Source organism: Anoplopoma fimbria, chromosome 17, assembly GCF_027596085.1.
Source record: "Anoplopoma fimbria isolate UVic2021 breed Golden Eagle Sablefish chromosome 17, Afim_UVic_2022, whole genome shotgun sequence".
Lineage (NCBI taxonomy): Eukaryota > Metazoa > Chordata > Actinopteri > Perciformes > Anoplopomatidae > Anoplopoma > Anoplopoma fimbria.
Genome location: NC_072465.1, coordinates 29,386,854 through 29,414,353, shown reverse-complemented (window position 1 = coordinate 29,414,353; position 27,500 = coordinate 29,386,854). Strand labels below are relative to the sequence as shown.

The following is a 27,500-nucleotide window of genomic DNA, read 5'->3' as shown; positions in this document are numbered from 1 at the left end:
CTCCTCTGTCCTCACATCCTCTGTCCTCACCTCCTCTGTCCTTACATCCTCTGTCCTCACCTCCTCTGTCCTCTGTCCTCACCTCCTCTGTCCTCACCTCCTCTGTCCTCTGTCCTCACCTCCTCTGTCCTCACCTCCTCTGTCCTTACATCCTCTGTCCTTACATCCTCTGTCCTCACCTCCTCTGTCTCTCATCCTCTGTCCTCACATCCTCTGTCCTTACATCCTCTGTCCTCACCTCCTCTGTCCTTACATCCTCTGTCCTCACCTCCCTGTCCTCTGTCCTCACCTCCTCTGTCCTCTGTCCTCACCTCCTCTGTCCTCACCTCTGTCCTCACCTCCTCTACATCCTCTGTCCTCACATCCTCTGTCCTCACCTCCTCTGTCCTTACATCCTCTGTCCTCACATCCTCTGTCCTCACCTCCTCTGTCCTTACATCCTCTGTCCTCACCTCCTCTGTCCTCACCTCCTCTGTCCTCACATCCTCTGTCCTCTGTCCTTACATCCTCTGTCCTTACATCCTCTGTCCTCACCTCCTCTGTCCTTCATCCTCTGTCCTTACATCCTCTGTCCTCACATCCTCTGTCCTCACCTCCTCTGTCCTCACCTCCTCTGTCCTCACATCCTCTGTCCTCACCTCCTCTGTCCTTACATCCTCTGTCCTCACCTCCTCTGTCCTCCTCTGTCCTTACATCCTCTGTCCTCACCTCCTCTGTCCTCTGTCCTCACCTCCTCTGTCCTCACCTCCTCTGTCCTTACATCCTCTGTCCTTACATCCTCTGTCCTCACCTCCTCTGTCCTCACCTCCTCTGTCCTCACATCCTCTGTCCTCACATCCTCTGTCCTCACCTCCTCTGTCCTTACATCCTCTGTCCTCACCTCCTCTGTCCTCTGTCCTCACCTCCTCTGTCCTCACCTCCTCTGTCCTCACCTCCTCTGTCCTCACCTCTGTCCTCACCTCCTCTGTCCTCCTCTGTCCTCACCTCTGTCCTCACCTCCTCTGTCCTTACATCCTCTGTCCTCACATCCTCTGTCCTCACCTCCTCTGTCCTTACATCCTCTGTCCTCACCTCCTCTGTCCTCACCTCCTCTGTCCTCACATCCTCTGTCCTCACCTCCTCTGTCCTTACATCCTCTGTCCTCACCTCCTCTGTCCTTACATCCTCTGTCCTTACATCCTCTGTCCTTACATCCTCTGTCCTCACCTCCTCTGTCCTCACCTCCTCTGTCCTCACATCCTCTGTCCTCACCTCCTCTGTCCTTACATCCTCTGTCCTCACATCCTCTGTCCTCACCTCCTCTGTCCTTACATCCTCTGTCCTCACCTCCTCTGTCCTTACATCCTCTGTCCTTACATCCTCTGTCCTTACATCCTCTGTCCTCACCTCCTCTGTCCTCACATCCTCTGTCCTCACATCCTCTGTCCTCACCTCCTCTGTCCTTACATCCTCTGTCCTCACCTCCTCTGTCCTCACCTCCTCTGTCCTTACATCCTCTGTCCTCACCTCCTCTGTCCTCACATCCTCTGTCCTTACCTCCTCTGTCCTCACATCCTCTGTCCTCACATCCTCTGTCCTCACCTCCTCTGTCCTCACATCCTCTGTCCTTACATCCTCTGTCCTCACATCCTCTGTCCTCACATCCTCTGTCCTTACCTCCTCTGTCCTCACCTCCTCTGTCCTTAGATGTCATGTGTGCAGAATGAACACTTTCAATGTTTATGACATAAATGATTCATATAATCAGAGTAACGAAGGAAACATTAAGACTACTTATAAAAACATCAACGACAACAGTAGAATTAAATGACAATAGTAGAATTAAAGGACAATAGTAGAATTAAATGACAATAGTAGAATTAAAGGACAATAGTAGAATTAAATGACAATAGTAGAATTAAAGGACTATAGTAGAATTAAATGACTATAGTAGAATTAAATGACAATAGTAGAATTAAATGACAATAGTAGAATTAAATGACTACAGTAGAATTAAAATAGTGATATAATGAATCACAGTTTTGTGTGTGTGTGTGTGTTACTCACTGTTGTGTGTGTGTGTGTGTGTGTGTGTGTGTGTTACTCACTGTGTGTGTGTGTGTGTGTGTGTGTGTGTGTTACTCACTGCTGTGTGTGTGTTGTAGCTGGGTGGCTGGTCGGAGCGGCCTCCTCCCACCATGGAGGCAGGAGGGAAGGACTGTGAGGAGGAAACGCTGCAGACGGCCTTCAAGAAGCTGAGGGTCGATGCTGAGAGGTAAATAACAGCAACATGCACCTGACGGAAGAAAAGACGGGATAATATAAGATATCTACTGTGGAAGGAGATAAAAACACAATAAGTTGATCCACTTGAGTGACTTGAGCAAAATGTGTAGCTTTCTATTATAAACGAGAAGTAAAAAATGGAGCCTGATTTAAAAAATATATATATATATAATGCAGGATTATCAGGTAAACAAGAACAGACTCACACTATGTGAGTTCATTTCTGTTTTTAGGGTTTATGAGCCAATGACAGCCAGAGTATCAATGTTCAGGTTACTCTGTCTCACTTTTGCTGCGATAAAGTTACATTACAGACATTACAGACATTACATTACATTACAGACATTACATTACAGACATTACATTACAGACATTACGGTCATTTAGCAGACGCTTTTATCCAAAGCGACTTACAATAAGTGTCTTCAACATAGGTATTCAAGAGAACTACTAGTCACCAGAAGTCATAAGTGCATCTCCTTTCTTAAACAAGCATCTTAAAGCATAAACCAGAGCAAAAGTATAGAAACAAACTATTACAAATACAATAAGTGCAACAAACTAATATGAATACAATAAGTGCAACAAACTAATATGAATACAATAAATGCAACAAACTAATATGAATACAATAAGTGCAACAGACTAATATGAATACAATAAGAGCAACAAACTAATATGAATACAATAAGTGAAACAAACAAATACAATAAGTGCAACAAACTAATACAATAAGTGCAACAAACTAATATGAATACAATAAGTGCAACAAACTAATACAATAAGTGCAACAGACTAATATGAATACAATAAGTGCAACAGACTAATATGAATACAATAAGTGCAACAGACTAATATGAATACAATAAGTGCAACAAACTAATATGAATATAATAAGAGCAACAGACTAATATGAATACAATAAGTGCAACAGACTAATATGAATACAATAAGTGCAACAGACTAATATGAATACAATAAGTGCAACAAACTAATATGAATACAATAAGTGCAACAAACTAATATGAATATAATAAGAGCAACAGACTAATATGAATACAATAAGAGCAACAGACTAATATGAATACAATAAGAGCAACAGACTAATATGAATACAATAAGTGCAACAAACTAATATGAACACAATAACTTAAACAGATTAATATGAATACAATAAGTGCAACAAACTAATACAATAAGTGCAACAAACTAATATGAATACAATAAGTGCAACAGACTAATATGAATACAATAAGAGCAACAGACTAATATGAATACAATAAGTGCAACAGACTAATATGAATACAATAAGAGCAACAGACTAATATGAATACAATAAGTGCAACAGACTAATATGAATACAATAAGAGCAACAGACTAATATGAATACAATAAGTGCTCAGCGGAAGGCTCAAGTTCCTTAGAAGTTTCCGTGTTTCTCGTTTTCTTTCCAGTTTACCGGGAGCTGTGAGCGTGTCGGAGGCGTTGACTCCCAGAGCGGCGTCACGCGCTTGTCTCGACGCCAGCGGAGCGAAGCCCAAACTCGGCTGCCCGAAGGACAACTGGCATGGGTAGGTTGAGCTGGTGGAAGTGTCGAACCGTGAACAGAGGGTTTACATTTCAGACTGTGGAGAGAAGTAGGCAGATTACGTTTGTTAAATTGTCAACAGCTGAGGCCTTGAGTGGAACACAACTACGTGTTGAAAGCTTCTGCTTGACCTTTTTTTAAAACCTCCTGGTGTTGTGTGAATCCATGACCCGCCTGGTGAAGGTTCTGGGTATGAAAAGGTACCGCTGTCTGACGGAGGGAACCAAGTTGAACCAAAACACATTCTGTACATTTTTTAAGTGGCTCATAATACATTTTAGATATGGTTTGTGATTTTAAAAAAGGCAACTTGACATTATGCACAAACTTTAGTCTGATCTGTAGCCTGATATGGTAAAAAATTTGTATTTCTAATTGAATAGTCCCATATAGCTTGATATTAATACATAAAGAAAATAATCTATGCATTTTATGATAAAAAATAACTTGGCTATTGATAGTTTATGTACTCATATTGACATTTAGAAAGCCATACAAGCCAAGAATTATATATCAAACAAATGCAACTTGAAGGTGTTTCTCATTTACATAAAACCTGCAGATTTTCAGTAGCTTGATATGGTAAAGTTTAAAACACAGAGTTGTTATACACTGAAAAGATGATTTAATGAGCAATTTGAAGGCAGATTAAGAAGTGATTTTCCTTTTTTTAAAATGTTTTAAACAATAATATAAACTAAAAATAATCCCTCTCAATCATCACTCCCGATGGAGTAGAAGTGTGTGTCGGTGTCTCTGTGTTTCTGGAATAAATACGTAGCGGACCAGGTCAGATCGAAGGTTGAAAAGCTCCAAATATGACGAACACAGCACACAAAAAAAGGCTTTCTGTGTCCTCTAACCTTCTCTGCGAGCGCTCATTTTTAATATCCATCGAGCCGATCACACAGCTGTCATGTTTATTTCGTTGGACGACGTCTCTATAAAAGTATGATTTTTGTCTGTACTTTGTTACCAAATGTTGGCCGTTAAGTTTATTTTAAAAAAGGATGAAGAAGAAGATATTTAGCTTTATTTTTAATTTTTTAATGCTCACTGTAAATTAGGTGGAAGTTCTAGTTTGGACAGTTTTCACACAGAAACAGCGTTTTATTAATTAGAGCATTAAGTGTAGACGTAGGCTGATTAGCTGCATAGACTTCTTTTTTAAACCCCAAAATCAGATTATTAATCCTACATAATGTTTCATGTTTATTTTCTCCATCCCTCTCTCCTCTGGCCTTCCTCTTCCTCTCTCCCCTCCATCTTTAGCTGCATGAGGAAAACTTCTAGAGGAGCATCCAGAACGCAGCGACGTCGGCGGTCCAAGTCCCCCATCCTCCACCCTCCCAAGTTCACCTACTGCAGCGCCGCGACAGCCTCCGCTTTGTCGACCCCTAGTGGTTGCCTGAAGCACCAGCGCCTGACCGTACCCGAGCCGGCGGAGCCTCGTGCCGCCGTCGACGGAAGAACGGCCCTGACTGTAGCCGTCCCAGCCCAGACAGAGCTCTCTTCCTCGGGCACTCCAGGCCACATCCCCCCTCTGGTTTTTGGATCTTGTGCTAGCTATGAGACACGTGTTGGAGCCGTGCTACAAGACATCCCCGCTGTCATTGTTTCTACCGCTGCGACGACAACATCCACGCCTGACGGAGGACGCTCTGCAGACGGAGACAAGTCGAGCAATGAAAGCGGCCCGGAGAAAAGTCCCTGTGAGGGAGCAGAGTCCACAGCTGGAGCACCAACACCTCAGATATCCAGAGAAGCCGCTGACTTCAGAGCGTTGTCCGAGCTCCACGACGGCGGCTCCGTGGAGGCTCCCCACGTTCCCTGCTCCTGTGCCCAGGAGGAGACGGGCCCAGGGGCCGAACCTCAATGCCAGTGTCGGTCCCTCCATCAGGGCTGGCACGGCGTGGAGGTGTACTCCTTCACGGGGCTCCGCAACGTCATATCGGAGTGCGAGAGGAGCCTGCCGGGCCGCGAGGTGGCGCCCAGAACTGTCAGTACCAACAGCAACGCCGCCGCAGCTTCACCTCCGTCATCCACGTCGTCGGGCTCCCCCCGCTCGTGTTCGGAGCAGGCGCGGGCCTACGTGGACGACATCACGATAGAGGACCTTTCTGGCTACATGGAGTATTACCTCTACATCCCCAAGAAGATGTCACACATGGCTGAAATGATGTACACTTAAAAGATAATATAATATCATAAGGAAATGATGTGATAGAGAGTTTTGTTTTTCTGTTGTTGAGGGAAAAGGTGGCCTCGAAGGAATGTCAGTAGCGGGTAGAAGAATGGATCAGGCATGAAAGTTGTCATTTAAATGTACAACGTTGGCTGATTTTAACCCAGGTTGAAATGTTTCCATTGTCCCCTGCCCTCTGTTTAACCCCCCCCAATCATTTTAGCAAAACTGACAGAAGCAAAATCCCATCTATTCCTCATTTGTTTTGACTTTCAGCCTTCATTTGTTTTGTGCTACATTTAAATTGTCAGTTGCCAAGGCTCTTGGTGCAGGGACTTGCAGGAGGAGATGATTGATGCAAACTTGTTTTGACCCGTGAGAGTCGCCTGTCTGGATTTAATTTCACTCAATAAAGAAGCAAACTGCTTTTGTTGGGAAAGTGTGTCATCGTCTCTTCAGTCAATGTAGAAAACGCAACTAAAATTGAACATCACATGTATTGATTCCAGGCAGCAAACCTCCAGTTTTACCGAGTGAACCAGAAGTGTAGTGTCTTAAAGCTGCATTCTCTCTCCTGTCCATCAGGGGGCGACTCCTCTGGTTGTATAGAAGTCTATGAGAAAATGACTCTACTTCTCTCTTGATTTATTCCCTCAGTAAACATTGTAAACATGAGTTTATGGTCTCAATCTCTAGTTTCAAGTCTTCTTCAATACAGCATGATGTTCATTTAGTAAATGATGCTCCATTTAGAGTCAAACAGACCATAAAGCAGGGGATGCTTTAGGGCGGGGCTACACACTGATTGACAGGTCGACACCAGAGACTTATACGGCGTCTCTACGTCACTCCTCCTCAGTCCTTATATGGTAAGTTCCGTTCACTGGTTGCAAAAAGTCAAGATGGCGACGGCAAAATCGCCTAACTCAAGGCTTCAAACATCAGTCCACAAACCAATCGGTGACATCACGAAGACTACGTCCACTTCTTATACACTGTCCATAGTTAGAACTGAATACAGTTGTTCAGTACAGCGGAGGCTCCACCCAGTTCAGTTTCATTCTACCTGAGTTGGCTGTGGCCCCTCCTCCTCAATGTGGGGGCCCAGGTGATAAGAGTAGGTTGGCTGTGGCGACTAACATGTAAGCAGTCAGTATCAGTGTGGTTGGGTCGATGTTATGTCTCAGCAGGGCTTGCATTTATCAGGCTCCACCCACTTTACCCCTAGAGTCCAGAAGAGGGCGGAGCCTGTGTGAGTTAGAACTGAGGTTACGTTATTGTAACCTTAGTTCTGTAAGCACAGGCAGAGCCCTCTAACGAAGGAACCCTGAGGAGGCTGTAGGATGTCAGGCTGCTCTCATCCAGCATTCGTATCAAAAGCTACGGAAAACAAAGCGCTGTAATTCGTAGATATCCCAGAAATAGTTTAGTATGTTATCCACATAATCATGAACCAGGAAATATAAAGGCCCCTAAAGCACTCACAGGGTGGGAGGGAGTTGAGGTGGATGGGTCCAACAAACAGAGATGTTTCAGCCAGGAGACGTCTGTTCGTTCCAAGTGTGAAACGAAAAGTCAGCGTTAAGGTAACTAAGTACTTCAGTAACGCAGTTCCATGTTTTTTTTTTAATCAAACCATGATTTTTTCCTTAACCTAACTAAGAGGTGTTGTTGACTAAACTGAGCTTCCTGTGAAGAAGGAAGTTTATTTTGAAAAGAAACGTATGCATGTTCAAAGTGTAAATTGACACGTGTTACTGAAGTTTCGTAGTAAAACTCAGATCATAAGAACCGTTGTTTGAGGATACGTTGCAGGCAGAGGTGCTTGTCATTAATCAATTCATTAAAAATCACTTTATGATCAAAGAAAACCAAAAAACTTTCATCAATCCATTAATTATTACATGTGAACCCTTACATACATTATTCATTACTGCACATACAACCCTTCAGTAACAATATTCCACATTAACCCTTTCCCTTGATGTTCCACGGTTCCTCATTCAAAGAATACTCTCAGGAGTTTACTATATTATATTTTAACTCCTCCTCTACATTCTACATACGTTCAGACTTCCTTTAGACACAAACATAAATGTTGCAACAGCCTGCTGCACTCTATCAGTCCACATATCCAGCTGGAAAAAAACAACACTTGAATGAAACACACAGTGTTGCATGTAAAACAACGACATTCAGCAGAGGAAGTCTGACAAAGCTCCACCCCTCATATGACTCATTTGAAACAAACCAGGAAACAGTTTATTATTCGTCCTCACTAAAGAGAGACACACAGACTGAAAACCAGACGATCAGATTCATCTTCAGAACAAACTAACAACTTCATCTGAGTGAGTTCAGCTACAGGAGAGAAAAGAGGAAAACTACAACACTGCTGCTTCAACCTGCTGACACTCCACACACTGAACGTGAGTTTGACTAAAAACACGACTCAAAGTGAAAGTAGATTTCAGTGAAGTTAGTAGAGGAGGGAGGTGGAGCCATGACTGACTGTTCTTTCTGTCTGCTGTGTTTCCAGCTTCACTCAGAGACAAAATGGCTTCCAGATCAGAGGAGGATCTCTGCTGTCCGGTCTGTCATGAAGTCTTTAGAGATCCTGTTGTTCTGTCATGTAGCCACAGCTTCTGTAAAGACTGTCTGAAGAGCTGGTGGAGAGAGAAACCAACACAGGAGTGTCCAGTTTGTAACAGAATATCTTCAAAGAAAAACCCACCTCGTAACCTGGTGTTAAAGAACCTGTGTGAGAGTTTCTTACAGGAGAGAGATCAGAGAGCTTCAGAGGCTCTCTGCAGTCTGCACTCTGAGAAACTCAAACTCTTCTGTCTGGACCATCAGCAGCCAGTGTGTGTCGTCTGCAGAGATTCAGAGAAACACACCAACCACAGATTCAGACCCATCGATGAAGCTGCTCAACAACACAAGAAGAAACTTCAGGAAACTCTGGAGCCCTTAAAGGAGAAGTTAAAGGTTTGTGAACAAGTTAAAGTGAAGTTTGATCAAACAGCAGAACACATGAAGGTCCAGGCCCGACGCACAGAGAGGCAGATTCAGGATCAGTTTAAGAAGCTCCACCAGTTTCTAGAGGAGGAAGAGGAGGCCAGGATGGCTGCACTGAGGGAGGAAGAGGAGCAGAAGAGTCAGATGATGAAGGAGAAGATGGAGGCTCTGAGCAGAGAGATAGCAGCTCTTTCAGACACAGTCAGAGCCACAGAGGACGAGCTGAGAGCTGAAGACGTCTCATTCCTCAACAACTACAAGGCTGCAGTGGAAAGAGTCCAGCAGCGCCCCCTGCTGGAGGATCCACAGCTGCTCTCAGGAGCTCTGATAGACGAGGCCAAACACCTGGGCAACCTGACCTTCAACATCTGGAACAAGATGAAGGACATGGTCTCCTACACTCCTCTGGTTCTGGACCCAAACACTGCTGATCCAAACCTCATCCTGTCTGAAGGTCTGACCAGTGTGAGAGGAGGAGAGAGACAGCAGCTTCCTGATAATCCAGAGAGGTTTGATTATTACTGGTCTGTTCTGGGCTCTGAGGGCTTTAACTCAGGGACTCACAGCTGGGATGTTGATGTTGGAGACAGTATATACTGGGAACTGGGTGTGTTAGCAGAGTCTGTCCAGAGGAAGGGAGACATACAGTCTGGATTATGGAGAATATGGTTCTATGAAGGTAAATACTCAGCACAGTCACCACCAGGTCCAGTCACTGATCTCAAAGTGCAGAAGAAGCTCCAGAGGATCAGAGTGAATCTGGACTGGAACAGAGGAAAGCTGTCGTTCTCTGATCCTGATACTAACACACACATACACACCTTCACACACACTTTCACTGAGAGGATGTTTCCAATCATTACCACTCTTGATAAACTGAAGATATTACCGATGAAGATCAGTGTGACAGTGGAACAGAGCAGTTAGAGATAAAGAGGATGATTATTATCATTATGTTTATGTTTTAAAGCCTTAAAGGGTTATTATTGTTTTCATTCTCTTTTTGTTTTTTATATTGACAATCAGCTTTTTATTTCTATTGTCTACCTTTTAATACGTAACAATATATCACTTAGTTTCTCATGTTTTGGTTTGTTTAGCCGTTCTCGTCCTCGACAGCCGAGGTCAGAGACTTTATGTTGTTTTATTGTTTTCATGTTGTTCGTCCGGTTCCATTCTCATGAATGTGAAATATCAGAAACTTCCATTCATTGGTTTAAGAAAAAAAAACAGCATGGCTTTGAATTGCTTTTCAGACAATCATAATCATAACCGCTGCTCTTATTCTTCAAGAAACACCTTTTTTACTCTAGTTTGATAAATTCTGACTTGCTTTCAGCTTGGGGTTAATTATGAGTATGATGATATACTTTAACGTTTAATTCCATAACCCTTTAGAGTTTAAAATTCATGAAGGCAAACAGTTGTGTAAACATTCATTTTTTTTATTATTTTGCTGCATTGCTCAGTCTTTTGAAAAAATAAATTTGACTCTTACTGCAAAAACCTGTGTTATTTTATTTGACTACTTTAATATCTCCAGTGAAATGAACAGGAAACATATTGTACTTAAATACAGTTTTAGGTACTTGAACTTATAATAATTATAATAAATAATAAAAAGAATATATATGTATGTAAAATAAATATAAGGGGAGGTAGTAGCCTATATAAATAAATTAAACTGATCACCAAGTGATGAACACATTAATGCATCAATAATTATAATCCAATCATATCAAACATTATTACACTGAAATGGGCCTTTTTGCTTAATATATATACATGTTTTACTTATGGTACTTTGAGTGTAGTTTGATGCTAATACTTTTGTACTTGTACGTAAGTAAAACAAGATCTTATTACTTCCATCGCTGCAGTAAATATATAAATAGGGAGGAAATAAAAACAATCTTCAGAATATAAAAGAATCAAACATCTATCATGCGGTACTCTTGATGAAGAAGGAAACAAGAAAGGATCAAAATCAATGAGGCACAACCAGATTAAATAACAAAATGTTTCTTCCTTGACAAAAACCTGGTGCCTACATTACCCACAATGCAACTTTACTGTGAGATGAGCAGCAGCCTACATAGGTCTGGTAAGCTACCTAACTCCACACCTTCAGATTTATTCACGTTTCAACCTTGTCGTCTTCAGATCCAAATAGGCGGCAACTTCATGTTCTGTCGAGTGAATCCCAAGCTTCATGTGTCAGAGCTGCATTCTCTCTCCTGTCCACCAGGGGGCGACTCCTCTGGTTGTATAGAAGTCTATGAGAAAATGACTCTACTTCTCTCTTGATTTATTCCCTCAGTAAACATTGTAAACATGAGTTTATGGTCTCAATCTCTAGTTTCAAGTCTTCTTCAATACAGCATGATGTTCATTTAGTAAATGATGCTCCATTTAGAGTCAAACAGACCATAAAGCAGGGGATGCTTTAGGGCGGGGCTACACACTGATTGACAGGTCGACACCAGAGACGTATACGGCGTCTCTACGTCCCTCCTCCTCACTCCATATATGGTCACTTCTGTTCATAGGTTGCAAAAAACATCAACATGGCAGACGTAATCCAAGATGGCGACTGAACAGATCTGATCCTGCTGCTTGTAGTTCTTAAAGCTCACTGACTGTCAAAGAAATGTGAAGATTTAACAGCTAAAGTGACTTATTGTTTATTTTTGATATATTGTTTTTGATATTTGTATTTGTTTAGAATGTGCTGCTTCTTGTTGTTTCTTCAGGTGCTGATCCAGGAACAGCTACACGCTGAACACACACTCAGTGTCCAGTTTATTAGGGACAGCAGCTCCTGTTCCTTCATCATTTAATGCCAACGTTTGAATAAAACATGAAGAATGTTGCTGATGTTTCTGTGTTTTGATAAAAGAAACAAACTACAAACAAAAACACTTCTGATGTTTCAACATGTTTCTCATCTGCTCCACAGATTTATGATGAATCTTCTTCATTGAGAGTTATGTAGTGTGATTTATTTTAGAGGTTTTATTAAATAATAATATCAAAATATATAATGATGATTAATATCTCAATTATGAATCATAAACCCATAAATCAGTATAAAATAATGATGGTACTCGGCTTCCACAATAAGACGTCATTAATATAAGTAAGAGCATTTTATATTATTTATTATTTGATGTCATCCTTAACTACAACTCCCATGAAGCACCGGGAGCCAAAGTTTATCAGGGCGTCGACTTCCTGCCAATAAACGCGCTGCTGTTTACTCACAAGTATTCACATCCTGTACTGCAGTAAAAGTACTAATACTTCACTGAAACACACTAGAACAGTACAAGTACTGCGTTCAAAAACCTGACTGAAGTAAAAACTGTGGTCAAGTCAGCTGACACTGAAATGTTAGTGCGCCTCTATACTAACATTCACGGTAAACCACACTGAAATGTTAGTGCGCCTCTATACTAACATTCACGGTAAACCACACTGAAATGTTAGTGCGCCTCTATACTAACATTCACGGTAAACGACACTGAAATGTTAGTGCGCCTCTATACTAACATTCACGGTAAACACTGAAATGTTAGTGCGCCTCTATACTAACATTCACGGTAAACCACACTGAAATGTTAGTGCGCCTCTATACTAACATTCACGGTAATGTTAGTGCGCCTCTATACTAACATTCACGGTAAACACTGAAATGTTAGTGCGCCTCTATACTAACATTCACGGTAATGTTAGTGCGCCTCTATACTAACATTCACGGTAAACAACACTCGACGTGAGACAACTTCAGGTTTTCAAAATAAGATGTCAACAAAGAGTATGTACAAATATATGGAAATAAGATTAATTTATTATATTCACATTAAGAATGAAACCAGTTACCTGCATCACGTGACTGACTAACATTTTCACTGTACCAATTGTATATTATATTTCATATTTAACAAAGTAATAACTCCTACATTTGTACCTTCAAATAGGTAATTTCTTTAATTTTTAAAGGTGCTATCAAAATACTTTTCTCAATAATTCCAGACAATACCTGATGTATATGTGTTCAAACTAAAAATCAAACATTTTTAATGTACCAATTAAAAGATATTTCAAAGTAAATGTCCTACATTAGAACAGTCCAAAAATATATAAAGTATCTCTGAACACACTCACTGAAAATCAAACGTTTTTATTGTAGTAGTTTAAATGTTTTAGAAAGTTAAAGTCACACATTTGAACAGTGAATTAGTTACATTAATGAATATTTAAGGTGCTATGAAAAAAAAATCTCAATAATTGCGGATAATGACTCATACATTTGTTTGCAGGACATCTCTGTTTACACCAATAATGAAAATCAAACATTTTATAATGCACCAATAGGAGATTTTACAACAAACAGGCAGAATATAGGTTTTACACCACCAACCCTTTGTACACACAGACAAAGATAGAAGTTTAGCAAAGGAACAACAATAAAAAGATAACAACATAGCACATACTTTTTGTGGAATACTTGTCCACACAGACAGCAGTTCCATCCAGATGTGTTTACTGTTTGAAACTTGGCTGAGTCCATCTGGAGGCATCGGCTATGAACCCAGCAGAGCAGCTGTCACAGTGAACCTGAAAAAGGACAAATTCACCTCCTTTACTTGATAAAGAACACGGTTAAATGCTGTTTAGTCATTTTAAATGTTGCTTCTCAAAAGCAGGCTTTATCCAAACTTCTGTAACAGTTTCTGTAACTGCCCACGTTTACATGTGATTATCTTAACAAAGACTATTTGATTATTTCAACATTACTTCTGCTTCGTTTATAATGTGATCACTTCCTCATAATGTTACTGAAGAGATCTATGCCCTGCAACAAAAGGCCTGACAAGAAACAAACAGGTATTCAATGGCAATATACAGTAACGGAAACACCACAAAAGCATATTATATATTTTTATAAGCTTCCTGGTTCACTGGCATAAGATACACTATAATGTTGAATGATTATAACAGCACCAATTATGGTCAAACAAACAGGATCTTTTGAGAAAATACTTTTTAATGCACATCAAATATTCAGAAATTTGCTTTTTTTTAGTGCACAAATATAGGAATTTTACTTTGAGAGATCTCTTAATTGGTACAGTAAAAACGCTTGATTTTCTTTACAAGTATAGTCAAAGATGTCCTGAACACATATGCATCAGTCATTGTCTGGAATTATTGAGAAAACTATTTTTATAACACCTTAAAATTCATGAATTAGCTTTTTAAATGAACAAATATGGGACTTTTAATTTGGAAAATCTTTAAATTGTCACAGTAAAAATGTTTGATTTTCCATTTTGGTCGAGTCAGAGATGTCCTCAAAAGAAATATATCTGTCACTCTCTGGAATTACTGAGAAAATACTTTTAGAGCACCTTAAATATTCAGTTATTAGATATTTCTCCCTACAAATTTAAGACTTTTCCTTTTGAAAGATATTTTAATTGGTGCAGTAAAAACGTTTGATTTTCTTTATAAGTTTAGTCAAAGATGTCCTGAACACTTAAATATTATTTGTTGTCTGGAATTATGGATAAAAAATCTTTTTATAGGACCTTGGATATTAAAAAATAAGCTTTTTAAATGCACAAATGTAGAACTTTTAATTTGAAAAATACCTTAATTGGTACAGTAACAATGTTTGATTTTCAGTATGGGAGGAGTAAGAGATCTGCTGAGTAGATGTGAATCAGTCACAATGTTTCATTGTCAGTACAAGTTTAGTCAGAGATGTCCTGAATAAGTATCCATCAGTCATTGACTGGAATTAAATGTAGGACTTTTACTTTGAAGTATCTGATAATTGGTAAATAAAAAATGTTTGACTTTTAGTTTGAGCGGAGTAAGACATTTCCTGAACACATGTACATCAGTTATTGTCTGGAATTATTGAGAAAAATGTTTTCATAGCACATTAAAAATGAAAGAAATTACCTATTTGAAGGTTGAAATGTTATTACTTTGTTAAATATGAAATATAATATTATTATAATAATGGTAATTAAATAATAATATTAATAATGTTATAATAAAGTTGATAATAATACAGGATAATGAAATAATTATGAAATATTAATGAAATAATAAAGAATAATAATGATAAATAATAATAATAGTAATAATAATAATAATAGTAATAATAATAATAATAATAATAATAATAATAATAAGAAGAAGAAGAAGAAGAAGAAGAAGAAGAAGAAGAAAGAAGAAATAATAATTCATTAATAATAATTATGATAATGGTAATGAAATTATAATAATATTAATAATAATGTTCATGAAAATGTTGATAATATTAATAATACAGGATAATGAAATAATTATAAAATATTAATTAAATAATTAAATAATGTTGGTGTTATTTTGTGACTTTGGTGAATCTGACTTAACCCTTTAAAAACACCAAAGTCACACAATAACACAAACAAACTAACCGATGGAGGCAGCAGTACACCAGCAACTTTGAGCTTAAATCACTGTTTTTCTCAATGGAGTCTGGTGGCTGAGAAAATATCCTAAATACAGCGTACACTCACACTGATATTGATTCTTTTAGTTGTCTAAAATATGTCCACAGCTCCATCTACTGTAGTGAAACACTGACTATGGAGAAGTTCCTCTTACAAACACTTCTAAACATCACTACTAACTTTTTAGGAAACAAAGTAAAGACATTGCTGGATCTGAAGTAATGGCAGATGAAAATAAAAAAAGGAGCAAGGATGGATAAGAGATGGATGGATCGATGTATTCAAATCAATTAAAAGTCTGTATACAATATAAAATCCCAACCAGTCAATATGATCAGACCTCGCACCAGTATGACAGATGAACACGTTATCGCCAGCAAAACCAAGAGACAAAATTTCTCTTATTCCTCTTTTCCTGCATGCAAACAGAGTGAAAACACACTCACACACCTTTCAAAAAACAACTGGAATGGTTCAATTGATAAAAAACACCTAGCTATGTCAAATATACAGTCACAGAGGACGGGGGGCTGGCCGGGTACTCCCTCTCCCTCTGGGTGAGGAGGCTGTAGGATGTCAGGCTGCTCTCATCCAGCATTCGTATCAAACGCTACGGAAAACAAAGGCTCTATAATTAATAGATATCCCAGAAATAGTTTAGTATGTTATCCACATGATCATGAACCAGGAAATATAAAGGCCCCTAAAGCACTCACAGGGTGGGAGGGAGTTGAGGTGGATGGGTCCAACAAACAGAGATGTTTCAGCCAGGAGACGTCTGTTCGTTCCAAGTGTGAAACGAAAAGTCAGCGTTAAGGTAACTAAGTACTTCAGTAACGCAGTTCCATGTTTTTTTAAACCAAACAAAGATCTTTTCCTTAACCTAACTAAGAGGTGTTGTTGACTAAACTGAGTTTCCTGTGAAGAAGGAAGTTTATTTTGAAAAGAAACGTATGCATGTTCAAAGTGTAAATTGACACGTGTTACTGAAGTTTCGTAGTAAAACTCAGATCATACGAACCGTTGTTTGAGGATACGTTGCAGGCAGAGGTGCTTGTCATTAATCAATTCATCAAAAATCACTTTATGATTCAACAAAACCAAGAAACTTTCATCAATCCATTAATTATTACATGTGAACCCTTACATACATTATTCATTACTGCACATACAACCCTTCAGTAACAATATTCCACATTAACCCTTTCCCTTGATGTTCCACGGTTCCTCATTCAAAGAATACTCTCAGGAGTTTACTATATTATATTTTAACTCCTCCTCTACATTCTAAATACGTTCAGACTTCCTTTGAACACAAACATAACTATTACAACAGCCTGCTGCACTCTATCAGTCCACATAACAGCAATAAATCAGTACTTTGGACTGAGACACACCTCAGTGTTACAAGTGATCCAACAACATTCAGCAGAGGAGGTGTGACAAAGCTCCAACCCTCACCTGACTCACCTGAGACAAACCAGGAAACAGTTTATTATTCGTCCTCACTAAAGAGAGACACACAGACTGAAAACCAGACGATCAGATTCATCTTCAGAACAAACTAACAACTTCATCTGAGTGAGTTCAGCTACAGGAGAGAAAAGAGGAAAACTACAACACTGCTGCTTCAACCTGCTGACACTCCACACACTGAACGTGAGTTTGACTAAAAACACGACTCAAAGTGAAAGTAGATTTCAGTGAAGTTAGTAGAGGAGGGAGGTGGAGCCATGACTGACTGTTCTTTCTGTCTGCTGTGTTTTCAGCTTCACTCAGAGACAAAATGGCTTCCAGATTAGAGGAGGATCTCTGCTGTCCGGTCTGTCATGAAGTCTTTAGAGATCCTGTTGTTCTGTCATGTAGCCACAGCTTCTGTAAAGACTGTCTGAAGAGCTGGTGGAGAGAGAAACCAACACAGGAGTGTCCAGTTTGTAAGAGAATATCTTCAAAGAAAAACCCACCTTGTAACCTGGTGTTAAAGAACCTGTGTGAGCGTTTCTTACAGGAGAGAGATCAGAGAGCTTCAGAGGCTCTCTGCAGTCTGCACTCTGAGAAACTCAAACTCTTCTGTCTGGACCATCAGCAGCCAGTGTGTGTCGTCTGCAGAGATTCAGAGAAACACACCAACCACAGATTCAGACCCATCGATGAAGCTGCTCAACAACACAAGAAGAAACTTCAGGAAACTCTGGAGCCCTTAAAGGAGAAGTTAAAGGTTTGTGAACAAGTTAAAGTGAAGTTTGATCAAACAGCAGAACACATGAAGGTCCAGGCCCGACGCACAGAGAGGCAGATTCAGGATCAGTTTAAGAAGCTCCACCAGTTTCTAGAGGAGGAAGAGGAGGCCAGGATGGCTGCACTGAGGGAGGAAGAGGAGCAGAAGAGTCAGATGATGAAGGAGAAGATGGAGGCTCTGAGCAGAGAGATAGCAGCTCTTTCAGACACAGTCAGAGCCACAGAGGACGAGCTGAGAGCTGAAGACGTCTCATTCCTCAACAACTACAAGGCTGCAGTGGAAAGAGTCCAGCAGCGCCCCCTGCTGGAGGATCCACAGCTGCTCTCAGGAGCTCTGATAGACGAGGCCAAACACCTGGGCAACCTGACCTTCAACATCTGGAACAAGATGAAGGACATGGTCTCCTACACTCCTCTGGTTCTGGACCCAAACACTGCTGATCCAGAACTCATCCTGTCTGAAGATCTGACCAGTGTGAGACGAGGAGAGAGACAGCAGCTTCCTGATAATCCAGAGAGGATTGATGATTCATATAACTGGTCTGTTCTGGGCTCTGAGGGCTTTAACTCAGGGACTCACAGCTGGGATGTTGATGTTGGAGACAGTATATACTGGTTACTGGGTGTGTTAGCAGAGTCTGTCCAGAGGAAGGGATTCATAGAGTCTGGATTATGGAGAATATGGTTCTATGAAGGTAAATACTCAGCACAGTCACCACCAGGTCCAGTCACTGATCTCAAAGTGCAGAAGAAGCTCCAGAGGATCAGAGTGAATCTGGACTGGAACAGAGGAAAGCTGTCGTTCTCTGATCCTGATACTAACACACACATACACACCTTCACACACACTTTCACTGAGAGGATGTTTCCATTCATTAACACTGTTGATAAACTGAAGATGTTACCGATGAAGATCAGTGTGACAGTGGAACAGAGCAGTTAGAGATAAAGAGGATGATTATTATCATTATGTTTATGTTTTAAAGCCTTAAAGGGTTATTATTGTTTTCATTCTCTTTTAGTTTTTTATATTGACAATCAGCTTTTTATTTCTATTGTCTACCTTTTAATACGTAACAATATATCACTTAGTTTCTCATGTTTTGGTTTGTTTAGCCGTTCTCGTCCTCGACAGCCGAGGTCAGAGACTTTATGTTGTTTTATTGCTTTCATGTTGTTCGTCCGGTCCATTCTCATGAATGTGAAATATCAGAAACTTCTATTTATTGGTTTGAGAAAAAAAACAGCATGGCTTTAAATTGCTTTTCAGACAATCATAATCATAACCGCTGCTCTTATTCTTCAAGAAACACCTTTTTTACTCTTGTTTGATAAATTCTGACTTGCTTTCAGCTTGGGGTTAATTATGAGTATGATGATATACTTTAACGTTTAATTCCATAACCTTTGAGAGTTTAAAATTCATGACGCAAACAGTTGTGTAAACATTCATTTTTGTATTATTTTGCTGCATTGCTCAGTCTTTTGAAAAAATAAATTTGACTCTTACTGCAAAAACCTGTGTTATTTTATTGACTACTTTAATATCTCCAGTGAAATGAACAGGAAACATATTCTACTTAAATACAGTTTTTGGTACTTGTACTTGAGTATTCATAATAATAAAAAATGATATATATGTATGTAAGATAAATATCATAAGGGGAGGTAGTAGCCTATATGAATAAATTAAACTGATCACCAAGTGATGAACACATTAATGCATCAATAATTATAATACAATAATATCAAACATTATTACACTGAAATGGGCCTTTTTGCTTAATATATATATTTTTTACTTAAGGTGTAGTTTGATGCTAATACTTTTGTACTGTTACGTAAGTAAACCAAGATCTTATTATTTCCATCGCTGCAGTAAATATATAAATAGGGAGGAAATAAAAACAATCTTTACAATATAAAAGTTTAATTAAGCAGTAGAAAGTATTCTTAGCACCAAAGAAATTTGAAAAAAAAACGTTCTTGCTTTGTATGGAAGCCCATTTCTTTCACTTGTTTGTCGAACAAACAATGAAAAACTTTCTCATTATTTTGAGATATTTTGTCATTAAAATGAACTATAGGATCTTTTTTTTCATCCCAGTGGTAGAAATGGGTTTCAATAGCAAACAGATGAACGGTAAGTTTCATAAATATAACTGGTTAACAGAACGGTGAATATTCAAAATATACACATGCCAAAAAGTAAACGCAAAGATCTCTTTATTATCCAACAAAACCAAACAATGTTCTTCAATCCATTAATTATTATGTGGGAACCATTCCTTGTTACCACTTACATACATTATTCATTACTGCACGTACAACCTTTCTGCAATAATATTCCACATTAACCCTTTCCTTTGATGTTCCACGGTCCCCCATTGTCAGAATATTGCCAGGATTTCATTTAAATCGTTTTTAACAGTTTTACTGGTCTATATACAACCGTCGTTCAAACTACAGTAGAACCTGAACATAAGTTTTGCAACAGTCTGCTGCAGGCTTATCAGTCAACATATCCAGCTATAAACCTATACTTTGGACTGAGACACTCCTCAGTCCTCACCTGACTCACCTGAGACAAACCAGGAAACAGTTAGTTATTCTTCCTCACTAAAGAGAGACACCCAGACTGAAAACCAGACGATCAGAACATGTTGTTGGGTGAATGCACAAAGAATATGTACCATTCCACGTCCATTATTACCTAAAAGAAATACGTACAAAATAAAGGGTAAACGAATGCACTAATAAAGCACTTCTCTACTTTAACAGACGAGCGTAGCAACCTTCATTTCTACCTCTCCAACGATTCACACACACATAACCAAAGACTTCATCCTCTGATGTGCACACTCATGGCAATCAATCAAAAGAGTTGTTGAGATACGTCAGTCTGGAGCAGCAGGAGGTGAAGAAGAGGCAGAGACCAGAGACACTGCTGCTTCTGGGTCTGCTGGTGTGGATTTCTGCTGCGTTTGATGTCGATGTGGGATTTATATAATTATGAAACAGGTTTAGAATGTGTTTTTTACCATTAGGACAGTAATAAAAACAAATTTTTATAATTATTTAAAATGAAGCAATTCTTAATCTTTGTTTAAACTAAGTCCCCACTGCAGGGCTAATAAAGGATTATCTTATCTTATCTTATCTTAAGTTTATTTTATATTTTTTTATTTGTTTGCACTTATTAAATAAAAAGAAAGTGTAAATATGATTTAATTCAAATGTATTATATTAGCACAGCCCAATATCACAAATTTGCCTCAGAGAGTTTACAATCTGTACAACGTCTGACATCCTCTGTACTTGGTTCCTCCAATCGGAAGAGGAAAAACTTCCCAAAATAAAACTTTAACAGGATAAATATGATGCCAGAGTGAATAAAAAAGCATAAAAATAGACCAATTAAGATAGTTATATCAAAAAAGCATGCCCCGGACCCCACAACAGAGATGACTATAAGCTACAAAAGTAACACAGGAATTAAGATGAATCTATTATCGTTATTATTATTATTATTATTATTATTATTATTAATAATAATAATAATATTAATATTATTAATATTGTTAATATTATTATTAATATTATTATGAATCCTATTTCAAGAAACCTGGTTTCCACTGCAGGGTTAATCCAGGTGACACAACAAACACTAATAACACGAGAACACACAGTGTGTCAGGAAATTTTTTAAATCTGAGATCAAATTAGAAGTTTGAGGTGAGTCTGGACTTTTTTACAAGTAGCCTAAAATCAATTCCAATAACTTTTTTTATATGATTCATTAAAAAACTGAAATAAAAGGACAATAAAAGTAAAATGAAATAATGTATAAGCAAATAAAAGTAGCAGAAAATGAAATTCTAACAATAAAATAAATGCATCTGGCAAATGTCCTGTTTGATAATTCAAAGTTGTTGCATCTTATCAATCTGCATGTACAGTTTGCTCATTTTCTGCACTAATTCTACAAAGAAACTTCACATTAAGGTGCTTGAACCCACAAAGACATGATCACAAGCAGAGCCCTGCAACAAGCTTTAAGGAAAAAAAACCTCTGGTGGGAAAACAAGTGTGTCTTAATAAACTAAATACAAAAATCCAGGGAATGCAAATGTATAAAATCAACTTTTCAACTTTGCCACAAGGGTTCAGACAAAAAAACTAAACAGTAATGTGCCAGTTAAATCCTGTGGAAGATGACTGCAGTCTGTTTCCTTTCCTTTGCCTGCACTGCCCCCTAGTGGTCACTCATGTCCTGTACTGATATCAGTTACAAGTAGGAGATCAAACATGGGAGTGGACACAATAATGTGAACACGCTGCAGGAAAAATGCAATGCACTGCAACACTACAAACTGCATTCTCAAAAAGAACCACAGAGGTGATTCATCCTCCTTCTGACAGTGTTAGTTTATGTTACTCAGCTTCTAGATTATTTATGACCGCACATTGTGGATTTAAAAATAATTAAAATAAATAAAATGACATCACAGTGCATTATATGCTGGTGTAAAGGAGATAAAAACACATCTCGTTAGCTTTAGCCGTTAGCTAGCAGCTTTTAATAGAAGTATGCGGACGTCACCTGTGTTCCACCTGTCCTGGTAGTGAGGCTGCAATACCACGTTTGACCACACTCACCGGCCGACATGTAGCAGCCGTTACAACCCAGAGGGGCGCTGTTTCGCACGTTTGAGGAAACTACGTTTCCAGTACTTGACAAAGAAAACTGATTACTAATAGCAGTGGTGGAGGAAGTATCCAGATCCTTTACTTAAGTAAAAGTAAAAATACCACAAGGTAAAAAAAATACTTCATTGCAAGTAAATGTCTTGCATTGAAAGTATAAAGTATCTATATATAATCAAGAAAATGTACTTAAAGTAATAAAAGTAAAAGTACTCAGTGCAGAAAAATGTCCCTGTATTATTTACATATATTATATTAATAGATTTTTTAAACTTGTGTATTAATGTAAACGCAGAGTTTTCCTGTTTACTTATTTTGAATTATTAATGATTCTTTTTATTTTATTCTGCAGATTATTGTCTTGATTTCTATCGACTGCAACCTCAACATTACTTAAAAATAAAAATGAATAAAAGGAAAAGCATAAAAGCTTCACTCATTGGTGAAGCTGGAGTCATGAAATATTTTGGGCATTTCAAATGACTAAAACAATCAAATATAGTTTATTATTTTATGTATATATATTATATCAATAGATATTTTTTTACTCATGTATTAATGTAAAAGCTGAATTTAACTGTTGTAGTTGGTTGAGCTGAACTCCTTTTGAACTATTAACTAGTGATTATGTTTACAATTAATCTGATGATTATTTCCAAGATTTCTATCGACTGCAAGCTCCACATTATAAATAATAATAATAATAATAAAAGGAAAAATCTTAACATTAGTGAAACTGGAACCATGAAATATTTGTTTACATAACACATGACTAAAACAATCAAGATAGCTTTATTATTTCATTTTCTGTTAATAAACTTATCAATTCATTTGACTAATCATTTCAGCTTTACTTGTACATGTTGCACGTGTGGCATTAACTGTCAACCAGGAAATATATTATTGGTCATACCTAATAGGGATTTATATAATATATATATGGATCTATAGATTATAAGAATATGAGGAGTTCGTAGAGAAGAGAAAACTGTTCATTATATATTGATTTCAAGCTGTGTTGAATTTAGTCATTCAATAAGCTGCACAGATGAATATGCTTAATGTACTGCATTCAGTAGTGTAATGTAACTAAGTACATTTAGTCAACTAATGTACTTGAAAGCAGGGTTGGCAATCTTGTGAAACTAGAAAGAGTTCTCTAAAGAAGTATTTTACTCTTGTAATATTTTGAATTCCAGACTTTTGGTTGTAATTAAGTATTTTTTATCTCTACTTTTACTACAGTAAAGGATCTGAGTACTTCTTCCTTTATTAACTACGTGTTTAACAAACATATAATGGACAGAAAAACATCATGAAAAAGGTTTATTACATTTTATTTTTGATACAGAATACACGTTTCCATAATTTGACACAGAGAACAAACCCAAATCCAGGAATCTGTGTATGAAAACCGATTGTTGTCATTGGTTTGAGCTCAGGTCTGTGTGACGTCATCGGTTCATAACGCAGCGACACCAGTTCAGAGGAGACGGGAAAAGGGAACCCAGTGAGCATTTTTCTGTTGAAAAGACATCTAAAAGTGATTCAAAAGTGAAAGTTTATTCAACGTCTATTTGTAGACGTCTAATAGACGTTCACGTTCAGACCACATTTCAACGTGATTTGCAATAGTGCATTTGTAATCCTTAAGTTGAGCTAATAATGTTATATCATCATTTTCGAAACTTACTATGAAACCACATCCACATTTCTCAGTTGAAAGCCAATATTTTAAATATGGTCTAAACGTGAACGTCTAATAGACGTCTACAAATAGACGTCGAATAAACTTTCACTTTTGAACCACTTCTCAACGTCTTTTAGACATAAACATCTTTTAAACATATTTTCAACCTCAAAATGCTCACAGTAAAATATGTAGCATTTAAATACGTAGTCATAGTAACACATTAACAGTTTACACTGACAGGAAAAACAAGACCATCTGACACAGGCAACAATTAATTTGTTTTTATTCATACAACTACAATGAAATTGAAAATGCACGTAAAAAAATCTCCCATTTCTTCTTTAAATGTCGTTGTCAAAGCCTCCCAGCAGCCGGTTTCAGATGATCTGCCATAATTCAGATGTCTGTAAATTAAACAAGAATTAGAAAAACATATTCACTCTTGAACCAGTCTGTTCACCAGTGACCAGTCGTTTTTTAAAAGTATTTTCGAAAAGGTAACTTGTGTACTTCAGTAACGCAGTTCCATGTTTTTTTAAAAACCAAACGATGATCTTTTCCTTAACCTAACTAAGTGGTGTTGTTGCCTAAACTGAGCTTCCTGTGAAGAAGGAAGTTTAATTTGAAAAGAAACGTATGCATGTTCAAAGTGTAAATTGACACGTGTTACTGAAGTTTCGTAGTAAAACTCAGATCATACGAACCGTTGTTTGAGGATACGTTGCAGGCAGAGGTGCTTGTCATTAATCAATTCATTAAAAGTCACTTTATGATCAAACAAAACCAAGAAACTTTCATCAATCCATTAATTATTACATGTGAGTCCTTACATACATTATTCATTACTGCACATACAACCCTTCAGTAACAATATTCCACATTAACCCTCCCTTGATGTTCCACGGTTCCTCATTCAAAGAATACTCTCAGGAGTTTACTATATTATATTTTAACTCCTCCTCTACATTCTAAATACGTTCAGACTTCCTTTGAACACAAACATAAATGTTGTAACAGCCTGCTGCACTCTATCAGTCCACATAACAGCAATGAATCAGTACTTTGGACTGAGACACACCTCAGTGTTACAAGTGATCCAACAACATTCAGCAGAGGAGGTGTGACAAAGCTCCACCCCTCACCTGACTCACCTGAAACAAACCAGGAAACAGTTTATTATTCGTCCTCACTAAAGAGAGACACACAGACTGAAAACCAGACGATCAGATTCATCTTCAGAACAAACTAACAACTTCATCTGAGTGAGTTCAGCTACAGGAGAGAAAAGAGGAAAACTACAACACTGCTGCTTCAACCTGCTGACACTCCACACACTGAACGTGAGTTTGACTAAAAACACGACTCAAAGTGAAAGTAGATTTCAGTGAAGTTAGTAGAGGAGGGAGGTGGAGCCATGACTGACTGTTCTTTCTGTCTGCTGTGTTTTCAGCTTCACTCAGAGACAAAATGGCTTCCAGATCAGAGGAGGATCTCTGCTGTCCGGTCTGTCATGAAGTCTTTAGAGATCCTGTTCTTCTGTCATGTAGCCACAGCTTCTGTAAAGACTGTCTGAAGAGCTGGTGGAGAGAGAAACCAACACAGGAGTGTCCAGTTTGTAAGAGAAGATCTTCAAGGGAAGAACCACCTTGTAACCTGGTGTTAAAGAACCTGTGTGAGAGTTTCTTACAGGAGAGAGATCAGAGAGCTTCAGAGGCTCTCTGCAGTCTGCACTCTGAGAAACTCAAACTCTTCTGTCTGGACCATCAGCAGCCAGTGTGTCACATCTGCAGAGATTCAGAGAAACACACCAACCACAGAATCAGACCCATCGATGAAGCTGCTCAACAACACAAGAAGAAACTTCAGGAAACTCTGGAGCCCTTAAAGGAGAAGTTAAAGGTTTGTGAACAAGTTAAAGTGAAGTTTGATCAAACAGCAGAACACATGAAGGTCCAGGCCCGACGCACAGAGAGGCAGATTCAGGATCAGTTTAAGAAGCTCCACCAGTTTCTAGAGGAGGAAGAGGAGGCCAGGATGGCTGCACTGAGGGAGGAAGAGGAGCAGAAGAGTCAGATGATGAAGGAGAAGATGGAGGCTCTGAGCAGAGAGATAGCAGCTCTTTCAGACACAGTCAGAGCCACAGAGGACGAGCTGAGAGCTGAAGACGTCTCATTCCTCAACAACTACAAGGCTGCAGTGGAAAGAGTCCAGCAGCGCCCCCTGCTGGAGGATCCACAGCTGCTCTCAGGAGCTCTGATAGATGAGGCCAAACACCTGGGCAACCTGACCTTCAACATCTGGAACAAGATGAAGGACATGGTCTCCTACACTCCTCTGGTTCTGGACCCAAACACTGCTCATCCAAGACTCATCCTGTCTGAAGATCTGACCAGTGTGAGATTTGGAGAGGAACAGCAGCTTCCTGATAATCCAGAGAGGTTTGATTATTTCTGCTCTGTTCTGGGCTCTGAGGGCTTTAACTCAGGGACTCACAGCTGGGATGTTGATGTTGGAGACAGTACACTCTGGTTTCTGGGTGTGTTAGCAGAGTCTGTCCAGAGGAAGGGATTCATACAGTCTGGATTATGGAGAATATGGTTCTATGAAGGTGAATACTTAGCACGGTCACAATCAGGTCCATCCACTGATCTCAAAGTGCAGAAGGAGCTCCAGAGGATCAGAGTGAATCTGGACTGGAACAGAGGAAAGCTGTCGTTCTCTGATCCTGATACTAACACACACATACACACCTTCACACACACTTTCACTGAGAGGATGTTTCCATTCATTAGCACTGTTGATAAACTGAAGATGTTACCGATGAAGATCAGTGTGACAGTGGAACAGAGCAGTTAGAGATAAAGAGGATGATTATTATCATTATGTTTATGTTTTAAAGCCTTAAAGGGTTATTATTGTTTTCATTCTCTTTTTGTTTTTTATATTGACAATCAGCTTTTTATTTCTATTGTCTACCTTTTAATACGTAACAATATATCACTTAGTTTCTCATGTTTTGGTTTGTTTAGCCGTTCTCGTCCTCGACAGCCGAGGTCAGAGACTTTATGTTGTTTTATTGTTTTCATGTTGTTCGTCCGGTCCATTCTCATGAATGTGAAATATCAGAAACTTCCATTCATTGGTTTAAGAAAAAAAAACAGCATGGCTTTGAATTGCTTTTGAGACAATCATAATCATAACCGCTGCTCTTATTCTTCAAGAAACACCTTTTTTTACTGTAGTTTGATGAATTCGGATTTGCTTTCAGCTTGGGGTTAATTATGAGTATGATGA

General features: G+C 38.7%; 4 protein-coding genes and 1 long non-coding RNA gene across 5 annotated transcripts in view; 4 read left to right on the top strand and 1 right to left on the bottom strand.

Annotated features, from left to right (window-relative positions):
• Window positions 1-6,482, top strand: part of oser1 (oxidative stress responsive serine-rich 1) — a 7,719-nt gene extending 1,237 nt beyond the window's left edge. Inside the window, exons 2-4 of the mRNA XM_054617770.1 lie at window positions 2,145-2,254; window positions 3,720-3,836; window positions 5,126-6,482. Coding sequence (XP_054473745.1) covers window positions 2,178-2,254; window positions 3,720-3,836; window positions 5,126-6,044 — 1,113 coding nt within the window. The 5' untranslated portion in view covers window positions 2,145-2,177 and the 3' untranslated portion in view covers window positions 6,045-6,482. The remainder of the gene's footprint in view (window positions 1-2,144; window positions 2,255-3,719; window positions 3,837-5,125) is intronic.
• On the bottom strand, window positions 596-1,155 carry LOC129106383 (uncharacterized). The gene is made up of 3 exons (XR_008531834.1): window positions 948-1,155; window positions 709-917; window positions 596-668 (listed from the first exon to the last, which is right to left on the bottom strand). It is a non-coding gene; the product is annotated as an uncharacterized LOC129106383 (long non-coding RNA).
• Window positions 6,483-8,012: 1,530 nt separating the features above from the next.
• LOC129106504 (zinc-binding protein A33-like) lies at window positions 8,013-10,482 on the top strand. Its single transcript, XM_054617937.1, has 2 exons — window positions 8,013-8,467; window positions 8,578-10,482. Exon 2 carries the CDS (start codon window positions 8,595-8,597, stop codon window positions 9,981-9,983), a length of 1,389 nt encoding a protein of 462 aa, XP_054473912.1. The 5' UTR covers window positions 8,013-8,467; window positions 8,578-8,594; the 3' UTR covers window positions 9,984-10,482.
• A 6,576-nt stretch (window positions 10,483-17,058) lies between these two features.
• Window positions 17,059-19,180, top strand: LOC129106503 (zinc-binding protein A33-like). Its single transcript, XM_054617936.1, has 2 exons — window positions 17,059-17,227; window positions 17,338-19,180. Exon 2 carries the CDS (start codon window positions 17,355-17,357, stop codon window positions 18,747-18,749), a length of 1,395 nt encoding a protein of 464 aa, XP_054473911.1. The 5' UTR covers window positions 17,059-17,227; window positions 17,338-17,354; the 3' UTR covers window positions 18,750-19,180.
• A 6,203-nt stretch (window positions 19,181-25,383) lies between these two features.
• Window positions 25,384-27,466, top strand: LOC129106502 (nuclear factor 7, ovary-like). The gene is made up of 2 exons (XM_054617935.1): window positions 25,384-25,546; window positions 25,657-27,466. Exon 2 carries the CDS (start codon window positions 25,674-25,676, stop codon window positions 27,060-27,062), a length of 1,389 nt encoding a protein of 462 aa, XP_054473910.1. The 5' UTR covers window positions 25,384-25,546; window positions 25,657-25,673; the 3' UTR covers window positions 27,063-27,466.
• The last annotated feature ends 34 nt before the right edge of the window (window positions 27,467-27,500 follow it).